The sequence below is a fragment of the Maniola jurtina genome, chromosome 15, assembly GCF_905333055.1.
Source record: "Maniola jurtina chromosome 15, ilManJurt1.1, whole genome shotgun sequence".
NCBI lineage: Eukaryota > Metazoa > Arthropoda > Insecta > Lepidoptera > Nymphalidae > Maniola > Maniola jurtina.
Window position 1 is genome coordinate 4492455 of NC_060043.1, and position 20189 is coordinate 4512643.

Genomic DNA, 20189 nt, shown 5'->3' on the forward strand with positions numbered 1-20189 from the left:
TGCCTCCTCCAGAAAAGTTTATCAGTCTCTGACCTGCCTGTTTGCAACTTTTACGATATCAACACCTTATTCTATGGAAAAATTGTTTCTTGGATAAACAAACAGTTTGCAAGCACAGACAGGAATAAATTATTTATGTATGTAAGTATTATTATTAGGGAATTATTTCTACATGATACCTGCGGCTGCGACTAATTAAGATGGTACGCGTGGATTAGGTCTTAAATCCCGTGGGAACTCATTGATTTCCGGGATAAAAAAATATCAACTTATGTCCGGCTGCAGGACGCAAGCTATCTCTCTACGATGATTGACCGCGACTTCATCCACGTAGATTTCGATTTTTCAAGAATTCCGTGGGAACTCTCTGATTTTCCGGGACAAAATATGCCCAAGCAAATGTCTACCTGCAAGTGATCCTCAAAATCGGTTAAAGGGATGGGCCGTGAAAAACTAGCAGACAGACAGACCCATTTTCGAATATTAATAAGTATGGACTCTCTTACAGAATAAGTATAAATATTATTATATTAATTAATAAGTATAGATTATCCTACAGATAACAGAGACCTTTAATAAATAGTACCTATTATAGTTTACGAAACTGGTGGCAATATAAATAATCCAACATATTTTTACTTAGTATTTTACGGAGTTATAGATATCAAAAATGACGATTTCCTCGTAACTTATTCCACGCTAATGATAACTTGAAAACTAGAGCCACTCAGAGTTTTTTTGTCTTTTTGTGGAGCTGCCAAAGTCCAGGTAAAGGAAAATATCTGTGCTATTAAGAAACGCAAGGACGGGCGTCATTTTCACATTCATAAAATATAATAAATTAGCGTAGGTGTGTTTTTATTGTAAAGCCTTTGCATGTAGTGGTTGTTGCTAAGCCGGCGGTCGCTCGTGGCCGCTTGTGGCAGTCGGAAATTGTCTAAATTCTAGGCCAGCGTTCCGTAACCACTCTCCGTCTCCTTCTCGCAAGATATAAAAAGGCTGTATTCATTCGTTACATGCTTGAGGCTTTTATTAGTCATTTTATAAATAAAATTTCTTGTTTTTCGCCACGCCTGTGGCTCGCTGGATTGGTTTTGGACGTCTAAAATCTTAGGTATATATCAAAGGAAAAGGTGTCTGGCTGGCTGACTGATGATGACCAACGCACAGCTCAAACTGCTGGACGGATGAGGCTGTTTGGTATGCAGGTTCGCTTCGATTTGCGATTGACTTCGCTTATAAAGGATTTTGGAAAATTCAACCCCAGGGGTCAAAATAGGGGATTGAAAGTTGTGTAGTCCACGCGGACGAAGTCACGGGCACAAGCTACACCTACCTATATAAAATTTTCTAATCCTCTGTTTCTTCACTCAAAGTTTTATTCGAGAGATTTTTGATGAATCATACCTGAGGTGAAAAATGAGAAAATACAAAATTGTAGATTTGAACTTACTTGAATTATATTTGTTCTGAGTCAGAAAAAAATCAGTCAGCGATTGAAATGCCTTCATTTCAGTAGGTATTGTTTTTGTTTCTGGAACTCGAACTTGCGAACGCGTGGTAAAAATCTACGAGTTCAATGCACTTGTCTTTTTTTTCGCAAATCGGCAGCTAGGCATGTTTATGTTAATAAAACCTACATCCGCTGTATGACGTTTCATTAATATTATAGATTCTATTCCAACTGCTAATTGTTTTTACTAATTAAATAAACTGTAAGTATTAAAAATTAATATACAGTTTATTTTTTTATCTCTAACGACGACGCGATGCGAGGTTATTAATAAATTAATAATTAATTAGCGTATAATCTATTTTGCCCAGTTTATTCTACGCAAATACAGTGCAAACAGTAATGAAAAAACTGAGCAAAGCAAAAATTAAAAAAAAAAACCGACCAAGTGCGAGTCAGACTCGCGCACCGGGTGTTCCGTACTGGGGTATGGTTTCCGACATTTTCCACGATAAATCAAAAACTATTATGCATAAAAATAAATAAAAATCTGTTAATTAGAATGTACAAGTAAAGCCTTCTCATATGATACCCCACTTGGTATAGTTCTTGGTATACATAGTATCTTACTTTGAAAATTTTACTTTTTAACTTTTTGAAGTTTTTACTTTGAAGATGATACACATTTTTGTGATTGTTGTGATGTAACCACAAATTCATAGGTTTCGAATTTATTCCTTTACTTGTGCTATAAGATCTACCTATCTGCCCATGATTCTAGGTCAACGGGAAGTACTCTATAGGTTTTCTTGACAGACGGCCAGACAGATAGACAGCAAGGTGATCCTATAAGGGTTCCGTTTTTCCTTTTGAGGTACGGGACCCTAAAAACGGTACAGCCGAAGTTTGAACGTTTACGTTTTTGCTGGTCGGTAACGGTGATACACTCTACCTGTTTAATGTGGTTGATACAGCTTTCACAAGCGATACACTTACTTGTCGATTTGAGACTTGAGGAAGTTCAGCTTTCTTCACGATTGCCTATTTTTTTTAAATTAAAGTAAGTATTTTTCTAAATATCAATGGCATTCATAATAATTAAAGTTAGTTTTGGTTAGTTTTAATTTTTACCCCCTTCAGGAAAAGCAAAGGTCGTAGACCATGCAGCCTGGTAAGTCGTAGATGAATTTATTCTTATGTTGTTATGAAATATGAAGGCAAAGCCCGTTTGACAGTCGTTTCTTTTAGTAAAATATTTTTTTCTTTATTCTTCAAAGATTCATCTGAATGTATTTTATGGGTATCAATAATAATTAAAGTTAGGATCGAAAACGTGTCAAAAAAAGCTAAGTAGGTATTTATGATGTCAGCTTTTCAGGTTTAAAAAAAGAAAAAGGGAGTCAAAAGTATATTTTTTTTTTGGGTTTCTTTACAGTGACGATGAACTGAGGGTTAATATTATCATATTTTATCGGCAACGCGACTCGGGCGTTTGATCGACGATAAATCACAGGCTGACAGCATCGATATAGGTAGACTTGTTCTGCGTTCCGGAGCGTGCTGTAGATAGAATATAGTCATTAATTTATTCGTGCATTTACTAGGTAGGACATGTTTCTCCGCTGAAAGTAAGCAATATTACTTAGTTGCCTAAGTTTACATGAAGTTTCCAACGCTGGCTGTGCTTTCCGGACCCCAAGTCTATCGGAAGATTTTTCGCTGCCAGACACCCTTGAATTTCTGAACTTCAAGGGCGTCCGGCAGGGGGTTGCCACGACGCTAAGTGTCTGGATGCATGCCAATGTACGACGTGATTTCTAATACTGTTCCGAAGAAAATATAAAAAAATTAGACTTTATACTTTGACGTCAAATTTTTTACACCTTTATTACCTGTTATCTCCCAAAGCCACCATGACCCAAACTTCATAGTCTGATCGTTTCTCCGTGCTAGGGACAATACGCAGAGAAACTTCCAGCTTTTATAAAATAACGAAGATCTGGCACGCGCTGGCTGTCTCTCTATGATGTTTTTAAGCAAATAAATCAAACACTCAATTGCAAAGCTTGAATGAAAGCTCATAAAGCTGTTGTCGGCACATTCGTTGGATACCAAACAGGAACAGTGTATACAGATTATTTATTTTGTAGCATACCGTGTTTTATGCCATTCTTCTGGCACTTGGCAGCGGCCCAACAGTAGTGCGCTTTTTTGCGCTATCAGCGAACCGGTTACCGAAAGTTGCGCATAACGGCATCGCTGGCGAGAGGCGCGGATCGGTCCGTGGGAAGAGCGAGTTCCGGCTGTGCCACTTGCGCCCCGCCTTTCACCGCGCAAGGTCGCCCCACGGCCGCGCCACTTTCTTTTATATAATCTGGCTGCGGCGTGGACGGAATGCGACCATGCGACAGCCGAATTTATAGCCGTGACGTCACTCAAGGTGATTCACCGCACCATTGCCTAGCCGGGCTGCTCTGTATCGCAGGCGGCAGGACCCGCTGATGTAACGATGCGGACACGCGGTGCACGTGTCGTGGTTTTCAACTTCGTTTGAAAGGTCACTTGCTATGTTTGCGGTGTTGCCGAATGTGGTTACGCCTCTTGATTTCAAATAATTTTCTTGTAAGTGGCGACGAAAACTTTACGCAACTGATTACTGTCTTAACCTATCTAATATCCGGTATCTAACAACTTTAGAAATGGATAGATATTTGTATGTGAATAGTCAGACACGACTTTCATGAGCGCTTATAACCTAAGCATACATGAATTAAACAGGTACCTAACTTGAGCTTTCATAGAATTAAGTCTCAGGGGCAAGTCGCAACGCAACCCGGCGTCTTTCATACGTCACGGTCTTGCACCGCCTGAATCCAGCGACGTCTTGCGACTCGTTTGATGTCGTCTATCCACCTAATGCCAACAACATTCCAGCACCTTAGGACCCTAACTCCTAAATAGGGTGAGGAAGCGTACCTCCAACTAGCGCTCCAATAGTTAATCTCACATACCCGTAGTATCTACCTTTTGGTAGTCTACAAACGAGACTGGCGATCGACAAATGGCGGTAGGCACAACCGTTTTTAATTGACTAGAATGGATAATGACCGCGTACCGGTAAGTGCAGTGTGGAACGACCTTCAACCCGCAGGACCGATGACCTGAAGAAGGTAGCGGAGAGCGGGTGAATGAGGAAGGCGGAGGACCGTGTTTGGTGGCACGCTCTTGGAAAGGCCTATGTCCAGCAGTGGACGCATACAGGCTGATGGGATGTAATGGATAAATGGACAGGCCAGTGTTAGGCAGCAGTGAGATCGGTGCGAGTTGCTCCCTATCTATAGCCGGGATGACCAACACGCCTGCCCAGCGCAGTTTTACGGGCAAGACCTGGTATGGGGAATAAACCCTAAAGCTTTTCTAGGTCACTTATTTATTAACAAGATGAGGCCCGCGATTTCATCCGCGTGATTTAGTATTTTAAAAATCCCAAGGTAACTAACGCATCGATTTACCGGGATAAAACGAAGCCTATTGTCTATGGGATGCAAGCTATCTCTGTACAAAATAGATTAAGCCCTCAACTTCGTGCACGTGGAATTAGGTTTACCTACTCTTTGACTTTCTGGAATATAAAGTAGCCAATGTCCATTAATGGGATGCAAGCTATCTCTCTTACCAAACGTCAAAATCGGTTCCGTTAAACGGATGGGTTGTGAAAAGTTAGCAGATAGACACACTTTCGCGTTTATATTATGATACCCACTATGGATTATATTATATCATTTTAAGCGTAGAGATATGTTTAAATTAATAGCGTCTTCTTCTTTCATAAGACCTACCTACCTATCTGCCAAATTTCAAGATTCTAGGTCAACGGGAATAGGTTTTTTGACAGACAGACAACAAAGTGATCCTATAAGGGTTTCCTTACGAGGTACGGAACCCTAAAAATGTAGATATCGAGAGATATAGTAACAATAAAAAATAAATAACTTACCTACCAAAATAACGAACAGCAGTTTGGCTTAGAAAGTGAAGTCAACACTGTGGTAGGTAGTTTAGTACATCCGGAATAGGTATTACCTATTCCGGAACTGAGCGGCTGTGGTAGGTATGGTTACATCATCGAGTTTTGATTGTCGTCACATCTTTTGTTAATCGGCTGCGATAGCTAAAAGGAACTAAAGATTCTCAATAGCTGCCTTAACACTACACCCTCTTTCGCTCGCGATTGGAGTGTGTAGGATAGAACTCGTGAGAGCGATTGTTATTAACCATTTTTTAACCGACTTAAAAAAAGAAGGAGGTTCTCAATTCGACTGTAGGTACACTTTTTTTAGCAAATTACCCATTAGCTTAATTATTAAGCAATCAATGTAATAGCTTAGTAAACAGTAGGTTTTTAACTAGGCATAGCATATTTTAATACAGTGGGCCACTAAAAATTGTGTAGGTAATAAAAAAAAATAAAAAAAAACTGACTTTGCCACAAACACTAAAAAGTAAAAAAAAAATATATTACCAAATAGGTATTATGTAGCTACGAGACTAAATTTAATGTTGGTAACTACCTAGTTCTATAATAACATTTTTTAGAGTCGGTGTAACCTATTTTACGAAAAATATGATTTTCGAAAGATCAGTCTCTGCTTGAGTGCCTAATTACTTTACATTATGGCCTAAAGGCTATAAACATAAAGATGTACCAAGGTAGTAATAAAATATACAATCTACTATGTCCAGTATCTTCATTTATAAAGTAAAATTATCATTGAACACGCGATAGGTTATTTAGTTGATACTCAGTCAAACGTTATTAGCTGAGCTGCCTGCTTGCTGCCCGAAGGTAGAAGTTTATAGGGGAAGATTTTATAGAGCCCACAACTTTCTGATGTTGTATTAGCCTCAAAAAAGCTAGAACCCAGAGCCGTAAAGCTGTCAAAATAAAAATAACGTTGTCATTGACAATGTCAGTATGGTTATTTTTTATTTTTATTAACTGATTTTACGGCTCTGGGTATCAAGTTTGGTTTGATTTAGTGTTGCCATTGGTACGGCAATTGCCGTAATGTAAGGTGATTCGCACACACATAATTTCAGATGATATGGCATACCATACGGTAGGTTTATCATTACCGTGTGACACGGCAATCCAATATTATTTTGAATCGATTCACAAGGATAGGTTGTAAGTTAATTACGATCCCAATCAAGCGAAATTTGCCTTAGACCATCACCACCACACAGCACCACCACTAACGCCACACAATAATGTTGACTGTGAAAACTGATTATTGCAACTGTAAATAAGATTCTTTTGGCAAAGCAAGCCATCAGGAATTAAGCAAACTGTATGACGTTTCAGAGATCCCAAGATTATGTATGCAAAAATGAAAAACAAAGACAAGTAATACCTATGTAATAGTTAAGTATAATATTATATAATATGTAATAATTAAATAAATTACCTAAACGACATTGAAGTAGTTAGTTGAGTCTATTAGAAATCTCTATGGCGATGATATAATTATTAATGTTATTGTTCGTGTGCACCAGACGTTAAAAACTTATTGTGCTTATGGCCTTATAAAAACTGAAAGTCTGTGGCGAATGACAAATGTCACGTCTGACGTTTGTCATTTGGGTTTTTATAAATTCGAAAAAAGGAATTGTCAATTTTGTATCAAATTGTTAAAATAAACGTTATTATACGTATTCGCAAAACAGTTTTACTAGTAAAGTCAATAAACACCGAATACCACCAACAATCAAACAGTTATATAGATTACTTTTTCCCCTATTTAATAAAACCTATATTTTTGTTCACAATATGTATTTTTAATCAATAAAAAAAAGCAATACGTCACATTCATGATTTTTATTTATAAATATGGCAATCTGAAGTATGGAGTACGGCAACTCTATCAAACTTGATGCCTGGCCGGCCTGAGCCCTGATGGCCAGGCAAGTGGCAACACTGGTTTGATATTCTTTTTTTAGGTGTTAGGTATTTGCTACTTGCTAAAAAATCAAAACGTTTAAAAATTTGCATTCAATTCAATTGAAAATCATTTAATTGCATTTAAAATAGTGAATAAGTTCATGTTAATATTGTGCAAATGGTATTCCATGATGAAAATATAACAATTTTTTAAATTGCGTGCAAAGTTATTGTTGAGGTTAGAAAATAATTTGGTTAAGAACCTTCAAATATGGACGAAGAACCTTCAAGCCCTATTATAAAACTTCGTAGCCTACTTCTGGATAAGTCTTTCAATAACAAAACTTCTATCACGTAAGTGCTTGCCATCCCATTGTATCATATTTACATGAAAAGGACTAAAAGCAGTGCCATCGTTAGTACAATATTAAACACATCCATGGTTATTTTATAACGAAAACAATTTTATTTTTGTCTTACCTCTTTTTTTAGTATCAAATTAAGTACCTATACTATTGTATACCTTCTAAATTATTTTCATTATTGAATATAAAGCTTTAAGATGTTATATATTAGGTGAAAACCGTCAATAATAATTATGATGTACCTACTCCCCAGCTGCACAGATGTTCCAGAAGGGTTATTTGAAAATAAAGCTGCAGAGAAGCATTTCAGTAAGTTTGGGCGAGTCCTGAGGATCCGTCTGTTGCCCAAGAAGCGCATGTGTGTAGTGGAATATGAGCAGCAGGCTTCAGCAGAACGAGCTGTGCTCAATGCAGGGGCTTTTGATGGGTTCATGTTTGATGTTACTCGTGCAAAGCCTAGGGTGTGAGTTTCTTTGATACAAATGTTCCATTAGATATTGTTAAGTATTATAGTTAGGTATTAGTTGATCTACTCTAGCTTTTATGTTATAGTGGTGGATTAAAGAAAAGTAAATTAAGTAGTTTAATTTTATATTATGTATGAATTTGATATAATGTAACAATATTTTCTTAATTATCACATACAAAATGTTACAAGATTTCTCATAGGGTGCTGTTACACAAGAAATACAGACCTCAAAATCCATACTTATGCAAAAGAGTCTGTTTGTTTACCTTTTTACAGCTGAACCAATCTTGAGCATATTTGACAAAGAAAGTAAATTAAATAAAAACTAAAACCATGCAGAGTAGTTTACAATAATGTTAAACAATTTAATCCTAGTATTATAAAAGATTCGAGTATTATAAAAGAGGAAAGAGGAGAGATCCTAGTATTATAAAAGAGGAAATTCGCAGAAGAACCAAAGCGACCGACATAGCTCAAAGGATTAGCAAGCTGAAGTGGCAATGGGCAGGTCATGTCTGTCGCAGAACCGACGGCCGATGGGGCAGACGTGTTCTGGAGTGGAGACCGCGTACCGGTAAGCGCAGTGTGGGACGACCTCCTGCCCGCTGGACCGATGACCTGAAGAAGGTGGCGGGGAGCGGGTGGATGAGGAAGGCGGAGGACCGTGTTTGGTGGCGCGCTCTTGGAAAGGCCTATGTCCAGCAGTGGACGCATACAGGCTGATGGATGGATGGATGGATTATAAAAGATTATTTATTTTTAGGAGAAGAAAAAGCAAAAGGGATGATGATCCAGATTGGCTACCAGATCCTGAGGTGAAAGCAGAATTATCTGCTATGGTTGGAGCCCCATCATATCGAATTACTAGGCAAAAACGTATGTTCATATTTAACTTTACCTATATTGGCGTCACTCAGAAAAGCAGGTATTATTTAAATATTTTTATCGAATAATTGGAATGTCTCTCAAAACCAACACAAAAAACACCAGGTTCAATGTGTAGAGGTTATCCGAGAGTTTTAATCTAAACAAATTAATGCCAAAATAAATAATTTAATTAGAGCGTGATTGCTATCACAACATCTAATTATCCAGTTCACAATCCAAATACCGAAAATATGCGATATCGCTCCGAATCTCAGAAGGAGACTAAACTAAAACCTTCGAAACACCCGTATTTATGCAAGTTCAATCTTGTTGGCCTCCTAGCAACAGATTGTATGACATCGAATGAGCCAAATATCGATTTTACCAAACTACCTGCATTAGATAAATGAATAATTTTATATTATTTTTGACAACTCAAATCAATTTTTAAAAATAACCTTACAGTTCGGCCGTCCTGAATTTAACACGTCCTCGTGTTTCTAATCAATCTTGTCATGTCAGTCGCGGGCTTCCCTGCCCTAAGTCAAATCCAAATCATGGGCTATCCTGCCCTCCGTCAAATCATTAAAACCTATCCATGAACTGCCGAACTATCAGTTTTAATATCAAATCAATAATAAATCCAAATGACTAACCTCTCATTCGATGTACACGAAATCTGAATTACTTACTGCAAGTTACTTTCCACTTCACAAAAGACTAAATTCTTTAAAAAAAACTAAAAATTTTAATCACCAAATCAAACTCAATAAAAATTTTAATCAAATGTGGGTTGTTTACAAAAAGATACCAAAGCGAAATTAAGGCAACGTGAGACACGTCCCGCTTCTGAATTATTGGCGTCACTCAGAAAAGCAGGTATTATTTAAATATTTTTATCGAATAATTGGAATGTCTCTCAAAACCAACACAAAAAACACCAGGTTCAATGTGTAGAGGTTATCCGAGAGTTTTAATCTAAACAAATTAATGCCAAAATAAATAATTTAATTAGAGCGTGATTGCTATCACAACATCTAATTATCCAGTTCACAATCCAAATACCGAAAATATGCGATATCGCTCCGAATCTCAGAAGGAGACTAAACTAAAACCTTCGAAACACCCGTATTTATGCAAGTTCAATCTTGTTGGCCTCCTAGCAACAGATTGTATGACATCGAATGAGCCAAATATCGATTTTACCAAACTACCTGCATTAGATAAATGAATAATTTTATATTATTTTTGACAACTCAAATCAATTTTTAAAAATAACCTTACACCTAATACCCATGTTGGTGTCTATTTGGTTGTATACAAATCTCTACCCTTGACAGTAAGTAAACAGTAAAACAAGTAGTTGAAGCGAAGCTGAACGTGTGGTGAATGACTGCATTGTACAAAAACAGATCTGAGCCAGGCTTGTGTATTTAATCTATGACCTGTATAATCTGCTATGTTTAGAATAGAACATATTTTTATTCAAGTAAACTTTTAAAAGTGCTTTTAGTGCTTTTAGTGAATCGTCAAACTAATTTAACACTAGTTGGAATGCCATTCCTACCAAGAAGAACCCACAAGAAACTCGGCAGTTGCTCTTTTCTAATGTTCAATTTACAATAATGTTATGCCATACTGTACAAGCCCTGCGCATTGTTGAGTCAAATCCATGCTTTTTTATCATTTACATAATCTTCAATTGTAAAATATGCTTTTTTAGGGGCAATAACATCAGTGAAGTTCTCTGTAAGTCAAAAAAGTCTATTTTACAGGAAAGTAATAAAACTGTAAAGAATATTCATTAGCAACCATTGGTGTATAATATTTTCAACAAGTGTAAATTAAAAATTTTAAACCCCCGACAAGTGAAGGTTACAGTAACTAGAAAAGATCTGATAACTTTTCAACTATTCTCCAAAAAGGGTGTTCCTAAATTGTTATTTTCTATTGAACTACATTTAATTTTCTTACAGCAATGGATCTTGAAGTGTCACCAAGAAGACCACCGGTGGAGTTCAAATCACCAATCAGAAAAAAGACTATAATAACTACACCTAAAAAAGTTATACCACCTAAATCGTAAGTACTTTATGTATAACTAGCTTTTGCCCGAGACTTCGTCAATTTTTTTTTTATTTTTTAAAAGAATATTAGCCATGTTAAATGACTAATATTCCCCTTTCCTCTCCAACTAAGCGTCAGGCTTGTGCTAGGAGTAGGTACGAAAATAGTGCAACGGGCGGGGTTTGAACCGTCGACCTTTCGGTTTTCAGTCCACTCCTTTACCGGTTGAGCTATTGAGGCTATTGAGCTACTGATAGCTATTGAGCTATTGAGGCAATGGCACTTATATAATTTTATTTAGAGCATTACTATATTCTCTCCATTTTCTAGGCAACCTGTCAGTGGCAGAGAATCACCCATACTGGTCACAACAGTACCAACAAGTCTAAGCACCACAGAAGCAGCGGTTGAGCTGCATAAACTCCGAACCAGGATATCCTCGACTCCTGATGAGAAGTGGAGGACTTTGGATGCAAGGGACAAGTAAGTCTCTTTTATGATTGTTTCAAAAATTCCAGAATATTCAGAATTTATTGTTGTGGTTTTGGCATACTTAAATCACATTATTATATTGCATTAGCTTCTTTTGGTGACTTCGCACATGTGTGTTTAGCTTTTTTAAAAATTCTTTCTTGAACTCTGATCTTCCGGGAGAAAAGGTAGCCTATATCCTGAGATGCGAGCTATCCCTGTACCAAACAGATGAAAAGATAGCATACAGACAGATGGACAGACACACTTTCGCATTTACAATACCTTCTTAGAGGGGGAGGGTCTATGTTATGGGAGAGTTAAGCTGAAGCTTCTAAACCCAGCAGTAGCTGTATCTGTCAGCATGTGTCTGTCAGTCAGTTTATCCTTTTATATGTATAGATTGCTAAGAGCATGGGGAGGAGCAGGCTCCAGAGTGAAAGTTGGTGGCGCCACCATCGGAACTTGCCCTGACATGTGTCCCGAAAAAGAACGATTGCACAGACAAGCAGAACATCAGGTAAGTTTAAAGTTATTAATAATAAGTTGTTCATAGACATCGTGGGCTAAATCGGGATGATGCCTGTGTCAAAAGTAAATTATTTCTTAGGAATTGTTAAATAGAGTGTCTTCTGGAATTCGTAAAATCTATTTCTGCTGTTAGTTTTGAGTTTGGTAACCATTTTAAATTATCGATTTAACAAATGCGTCAAATTACATCAAATATTTATGACGTTCACATCTATGTATTTCATACAAGTTCCCTTGACCCTTAACTAAGCGAGCGTTTTGATGTTTGATAAAAAAGTTGTTGATTTGACTAGTAGGCACCATCCCTATTGCGATTTATTGAACCAATATTGAGTAAGTACCACGAGAGTCAGAACTCCGAACTAAGTCTAAGTTGTCACATATATTAGAACCAACCCTTACAAGGCAGTTCTTTCCATACCATAAATCATCTGTTCTGAGATGGTTCTTCAAGAGTTTCTCAGATAAACAGTAAGCCTATATTAATACTTTTGTCATGTGTGTTGAGTTAGTATTTGGTTCCAGGTCATGACATTAGAAACAATCATTGACTCGGATGGGTTGCTAGAGCCGTGGCGTGCGGTCAAACAGTACAGCCGCAGCTCAGCCGACCAGGAGATTCCGATGTGCTACGAGCTGCGACCGGCCAGCGTGCTCATGCGCACCTGTGCGTACTTGCTGCACGAGATTGCTGACACTACGCGCCAGGTAAGTGACAACTGACAGTCCTTTAAAAGCAAGATTGTGCTTTAAAAAACCGGCCGAGTGCGAGTCATACTCACGCACCGAAGGTTCTGAACTCGGGGATTTTGCATGATAGATCAAAAACTATTATGCATAAAAATAAATAATAATCTGTTTTAGAATTTACAGGTAAAGCCCTTTCATATGATACTTGGTATAGTTATCTCACTTCGAAATTTGAATATACTAATTTATTTATTATTTGTTCATGAACACATTTAATTTTTTTTTCTGATGTAACCACAAATTCACGGTTTTCGGATTTTTCCCTTTACTTGTGCTATAAGACCTACCTACCTGCCAAATTTCATAGGCACATTGCTATAGGTTTTCTTGGGAGACAGACAGGCAGACAGACAGACAGACAAACAAACAAACAAACAAACAGACAGACAGACAACAGAGTGATCCTATAAGGGTTCGTTTTTTTCCTTTTGAGGTATGGAACCTTAAAAATAACATTTTGCGCTCTCTACGCTGACGCTTCTGTTTACTACTGCATTCTATCTTACTGTCAAAAGGTAAATGGTATTTCTTTACCACAAACCATTTTAATTTGTGGATCTTAAGCCACACGTATTTGCCTATTGTTAAATACCTTTTGTTATTTTCAAGGTGACGTTGGCGGACTGGTTTCATTTCATGTGGGATCGATTTCGAGGGATTCGGAAAGACATTACACAGCAGGCTCTGTGCTGTGCAGGTGAATTACTCATACATCGTTAAAAGATTTTTTTATTAGAAATGTTTAATTTAAAAAAAATATAACAAGCATATGGATAGCTTTTTTTATTCTTGTATCCGAGTATAACATTACAATCATTCGGAAGGCATGATTGATTGATTGCTTGAATGCTTTGCTACGTACACATACAAACAAAAACATTAAAAGAGAACCATGGCCTAGTTAATTATTAGCATGCAAATTGGTCTTATCGTTAAAGCTCGAAGTCAACAAAGCTCATAAAATGGCCACTATTATATAAATATTTGCATTAAAAAAACCTTTGTTGCGTGGCAAAGAAGATGCGCAAGAAAATTCGGTGTCACTAGTAATTTACATACAATGGATACACGTTTTCTCCGCTCTTTGGAAATCCAAAATAATTCACGCTGTTTGTTTGTCAGAGTCCATACGCCTGGTCGAGATTTGCGCTCGGTTTCACGCGCACTGCGCCGCGCGCCTTGCGCACCTCGAGCACACACAGTTCGACCAGAAACTGAACACTGACAACCTCACCAAGTGTCTGCAGACCCTCAAACACATGTACACAGACGTTGGACCTGAATATAAGCCCAACGAGGCTGAGTTCCGAGGCTACATCGCGCTACTGAACCTTGGAGACGCGAACTTCTTGTGGGAGGTTAGTATTAGAAACTGAACACAGACACTGCTATATTGTCGCAAGTATGTAGTTATACAGATATAAATGAAACCGGTCAAGTGCGAGGCGGAGGACTCGCTCACGTTCCGTTACCGATCTCCAAGAAATAACACTTTTTTTTAATTTTTAAGGTGGCCACTTTGAAATCTTTATTATTTGTTATAGCTGCAATATAAATACACATTCTGTGAAAATTTCGACTCTTTACTTATTACGGTCCACGAGGTACAGTCTGCTGACAGACGGTGCCATTGGTCAGGTACGGAACTTTAATAAAGAAAACTCTAAAGAATATTTCGTTCTTTTCAGATTAAACATTTGCCTCAGCACATCCAAAAATCTCAGCCTATCGTGTTCGCCATTCAAATATACAGCACATTGGATAGCAACAATTACGTCAAGTTCTTTCGTCTGATTCGAGAAAAGGCTACGTATCTTCAGGCATGTATTCTTCTGCGATATTTCAACGACGTGCGGGCACGAGGGCTGGCGAGGATTGTGAAAGCATATGCACCCAGAGGAGGTTCCCGATATCCTGCAGAAGATTTAATGAACATCCTAGCCTTCGAAACGGTCGAAAGTATGAAGACATTTGTTGATCATTATGGCCTACGATTTTCCAAAACCGATACAGAGCTCACCGTCATTCTCAATAGAAACAACTTTATCGAAGACAGTGATCCATATCCCCTTTCTAGAGCCATCAATCTGATAGAATCTAAGAGGCAATGTACTGTTGGCGAAGTCATTTCAGGTGGCCAACTCCCGTACTATAACTATGAAGAACATAATCTTTATACAAGTTTCAATAGTGATGGAAGATTAAAAGAAACCGCTTTAATTGCTGAAGATTTAGGTTATAATACGCTAAATGATAGCAACAAAGACGTGCGGGCATTAAAATTAGAATTGCAAAAATTATTGCAAGGAAGAAGCTTTGAAAATACAGATAGAGTAGCAGAACCGCCTAAAAATATTATAAAGTCGGAAATTAAACAAAGGAAAGAACTTAACATATTTATTAAGAACACAAATGTGACACCTGAGAATAAACGATTTTCGTTCCAACCAGCTACACCAGTTGCACCAGCAGAAGTAATAACAAATTCTCCTGAAAAAGTATTGGAGGAGAGTTCAAAGAATAAATTCACGTTTTCTAAGCCACAGGACACTGAAGCAAACGTATTCGCGAAAAGCCTGATGGGTAATTTGTTTAGTAGTAAAGTAAAACCTTTTATTGACCCTAAAACAAATTCAGATAGTAAAAATGTTTTTACTAATGCAAATCAAAATACCAATGTGTTCAACAGTTTAAAAGAGGGGTTAAAAAGTAATGAACCCGGTAATGTATTTAAAAAGGCTTCGGTCGCAAAGATAATATTTGGTCAGCAAAATGATAAATTGCAAGAGATAAAGACAGGAGATATTAACAAGAACATTTTTGCAAGCACTAACACAAATTTACTTACCCAAACTGAAGGTGTTAGTAAGAACATATTTTCTAAGCCAGCAAACAATTTATTTAACTCTCACAGTTCAGAAAAAAGTGCTAACATATTCGCAAAACCACAAGAATCGATTCAGCCGTCTAGTATCTTTGGAGCCCATGAAAAACCTCAGTCATATATAGATCCACAAACTATTTTTAAGTCAGAGATCAATAATAAAAATGTATCCAATGGTGATAGAGCAGCAATGTCACCAGGCAGCTTATTCAAAAGCGCAAATCAACCTACTGGTGATACAACAACAATGTCACCAGGCAGCTTATTCAAGAGCGCAAATCAACCTGCATTTGAGACAAATTACACAATTTTTCAAGCAAAAAATAAAGCACAATCAGTGGCTGACAGTATTTTCAATTCTGTCCGATCAAAACACGATGTCTACGAATTTGATGGCAATGAAAATAACGTTATACCGGGTGTTGGTGAACAAGATATTCAAGAGCAAGAAAGAAAACGCCAAGAGGACGAGGAAAGAAAACGCCAAGAACAGGAAAGAAAACGCCAGGAAGAAGAAAGAAAACATCAAGAAGAAATAAGAAGACTAGAATTGAAAAGAAAAGAGGAAGAACAACGCAAACAAGAGGCACTTAGATTAGAAGAACAAAGAAAGATTGAAGAGAGGCGCAAAAAAGAAGAACAGAAAAGGCAAGAAGAATTACGAAAAAAGTTGGAGGAAGAAAGAAGATTGGAACTAAAACGACAGGCAGAGGAGCAGGAAAGACTGTTTAAGGAAAGAGTAGAAACAGAATCCTTAGAACTTATAAATGAACTTGTTAGTGAAATCAGCGATGAAACAATTAATGTTCTTTTAAATGAAGAACTCGACCGTTTTAGGAGTCTAATTTCATGTGCTAAGGAAATAAGTGAGGATCTTTGCAGCGAGTTAATTAATGAAATTAGTGAATCTGAAATGAAAGCTGAAATATTTAGAACTAAGAAAGTTACGATGAGATTCTATCATATTTGGAGAAATCAATTCATTAGAAACTTGAAAAGGCGTAGGTTGTTAGAAGATACGCCGGTTTGGTTACCAGATAATACTCCTCAGTTAGAAGCTAGATTTCTCAGACGCCCAACTGAAGAAGCTGCCTTGCGTAATATGAATGCAATTCATAGAGGGTATAGATTTGTTGGAGAATTAAAAGCAATACCCCCGCCAAAGCCGTATAATATTGTAGATTTGATAAGATCACCTCTTTTAAAACGTATGAAGCAAATTGAGTATCCATATGATAAATGTTTCTTTTGGAAAGTGGCTTTAGTGACGCCGAGCACTACAAAATGGCTTTATAGGAAAATTAATATTGAAAAATGGATTCATGATGCTCTGAGCGACAATAAACATCATGAAACTAGTGACACGCTCATTCATGTAGGAAAACAATCTTGGAATAATTTAATAGACTTTGCTGTTTCAGTTAGTTTAATTAAAAGTGAAGATTTCAGTGTTGCCAATGAAGCGTTAAATGGTGCAAACGGTGTCATATTTTATGGTACTGAAAATGATAATAATCATATTGAAGTAATAGAACAGACTTTAAGACATAAGTACCAATATCAAGTTGTTCCAATTGCAGTGATTATGGCAGAATCTCATGAACAACAAAAAAAACTGAATGAGAAGTTACTATTATTTAAAAATAATAATATTATATCAGACTATAAAATTTACACTGTTGAACACGAAAATATTGAGCATTCGATTAATTCCTGCACGAAAAGTGCGATAAAATGGCTTGCGAGAAATTCTCCTAAACCTCCAAGTCTCGAAATAGATTATCTAAAATCAATTTGTCAACGGTATCTCGGTAATGAAATATGGCATAAATTAAAATCTGAAAATGACCAAAGAATAGGAACTGTTCTCAAAAGTTTACATAAATTAGTAGCTTGCTACAATGCAGCTGTTGATAAGTTAACCCAAGTGATAACAAACGAGGACCTTTTTAATTACCCCTCTTTTCCATTAGAATTCAATCAATATTTAGATCACACGTCGCCATACCCGAAGCCATACGAATTCATACCCAGCAATGTCAAACAATCCGATAACACAACTGCCATTATTAACATTATGCAAAAGCTTAAACTTGCAAACCCTGATAGCGTTTTTCATCCCAAGAGTATATCGAATATGCAAGAGCAGATTCGTAAATACTGCAACCAGATAGGTTGGTTTTCAGACCCTGAAGAAGTGGTTTGCAAAGTTGTTGCCCTTTTACCCAACAATCTAGCTGATACAAATATGCCCAGTGATCAATTTAGCCAATGTTTCCAAGAGTATAATCTGATAGATTTGTTGAATATTATAGTATATGAGAAAATAAACAGCTTGAGCAATTTCGAAAACAGATTTGCCATGTATGAAAAGCCTGTTTTAGACGAATATCGCAATATTCATTGGTTGTTTGAAGTTGATGTTTATTCAAAAGCAAAACATAAAATTTTGGAATACGAAGATGAATTAGATTATTTCATAGAAGCAAAACGCCGCAGGTTAGACGAATCTCATGAATACCTCATGCTCGAAGAAAAAGATTGTACAATGGTAGAACAGACTATACAAAGGGCAGAAAGAAATATCTCTACATTTGACTCTTGTAAGGATGCTGTATCACAACTAGAACAGCAATTAAATGAGAAGAAAAAGAGATCTGATGAACTTGAGAATTTACTCAGAGCAGCACTTTCTAATGTATAATGTTTCTGAAGCATACTATTTTATGGTCAGTGATTATAATTTGTAATGAATGATTACTTCCTATCTATAGTGTGTTAAAATATATAATTTTGTGGTCAGTGAATTTTAATGAATGTATTTAATAGCATGAATTTTAAATCAACTGTGTGACAGTTGATTTAAAAATTTAATAAATTTTTAATAAGTATTCATTTTGTTTTAATTTTATACATTAATTCTATACATAATTATAGAAATTAACCATTGTCTGATTCAATGTTCAAAATACTTTTATTCAATTAGACTTTTACAAGTTTTTTTGAATCGTCAAAAGCATCTACCTCTGGTTCGGAATGCCTTTCCTACCGAGAAGAACCAGCAAGAAACTCGGCGGTTGCTCTTTTCAAAGATTTGATATACAATATTATGTATAAAAGCAATTGAAATTTACATTGAATTGGATTGGAGACATTGGACATTGAATTTAAATTGGAGTTTACAATTTCTATATCCATCTATCTATATGAATCTATTTCTATATCCATTGCTAAATTGATTGGTGCTGTCTGGAAGATATCTTCGCATGTACTGGAAGTGCAGAGTTACTTTAATTCTACTATGTAATGCAGATAATATTAATGTAAGGAAATTCTCCGCCAATGCGCGCTTCTTTTTCGTTTTACGTGGTCCAAAAAGTGCGATTTTTATTCACTGTGCGGGTAGCTTTAAAACCAGACTAGGTAGCAAGCCGCGAACTGCAGTTAGATAACAATAGATATAGTAAAATTTTTATTTAGCCGGTCGGTGTATTTTAACATTGTACTATATTTATGATCTCTGAATTTTTTCCTCTTTTATATATCCCACTTGATACAATAGTAAAAAAAAATTTGGAGACCCCTACTTTTCTGGATGTAACCATCCGTCAGGTTGAGTAATTTCCTATAAAAAGTGGCCTACCTAGGCGGTCCCATAATGAATTGGCCTAGCTATGAAATAGTCAACAAAATGAGATGAAACCAATTTTATTTTTCTATATAATCTCCACTAATATAAACACACTTTTGACTTCTGAGGACTAACATCTCTAAACCTTCATAAAAGTGACTTCAATTTTTGTCTTCAAAATGACTAAAGTCGGCCGCCTGCAACTCTTCATCGTTTGAAAATTTCCTTCCTCTTAAGGCCCGCTTTAAATTTGGGAACAAATAATAGTCTGATGGGGCCAGGCCTGGACTATACGGTGGAGGTTCCAGTTCCGTGAACCCGCATTCACAAACTGCAGCCTTCGGAACACCGGCAGTGTGAACGGGTGCGTTGTCGTGGAGCAACAGGACGCTTTAAGACAACTTGCCTCTGCGCTTCTCCTTAATCGTGTCTCGCAGTTTATATAGTAATGAAGCATAATATTCGCCGTTCACGATTGTATTACGTTTTTTAAATTCTACCATCAAAATCCCTTGAGAATCCCAATAGATGGTACACAAGACATTTTTGGTGGATTTTTGCACCTTTGCCTTTCTAGATGGCTTTTCACCCTTGTAACACCATTCCATTGACTCGCGCTTGCTTTCTGGATCATGATATAAGACCATAGTTTCATCACCAGTAAGTAGCCGCTCGATTACATTCTTTGGGTTTTCGTCCCAAAGTCCTAAAAACTCGGTTGCACAGCGCACTCGCTCCTGTCTTTGGACAGCTGAAAGAA

The 20189-nt window shown here is 36.9% G+C and overlaps 1 protein-coding gene across 1 annotated transcript; it reads left to right on the forward strand.

The window, feature by feature from the left end:
* Window positions 1-7417: 7417 nt before the first annotated feature.
* On the forward strand, window positions 7418-18689 carry LOC123872821. The gene is made up of 10 exons (XM_045917366.1): window positions 7418-7748; window positions 8013-8222; window positions 8992-9104; window positions 11072-11177; window positions 11493-11645; window positions 12036-12153; window positions 12690-12872; window positions 13524-13611; window positions 14037-14272; window positions 14603-18689. Exons 1-10 carry the CDS (start codon window positions 7666-7668, stop codon window positions 18500-18502), a joined length of 5190 nt encoding a protein of 1729 aa, XP_045773322.1. The 5' UTR covers window positions 7418-7665; the 3' UTR covers window positions 18503-18689.
* Window positions 18690-20189: the final 1500 nt, after the last annotated feature.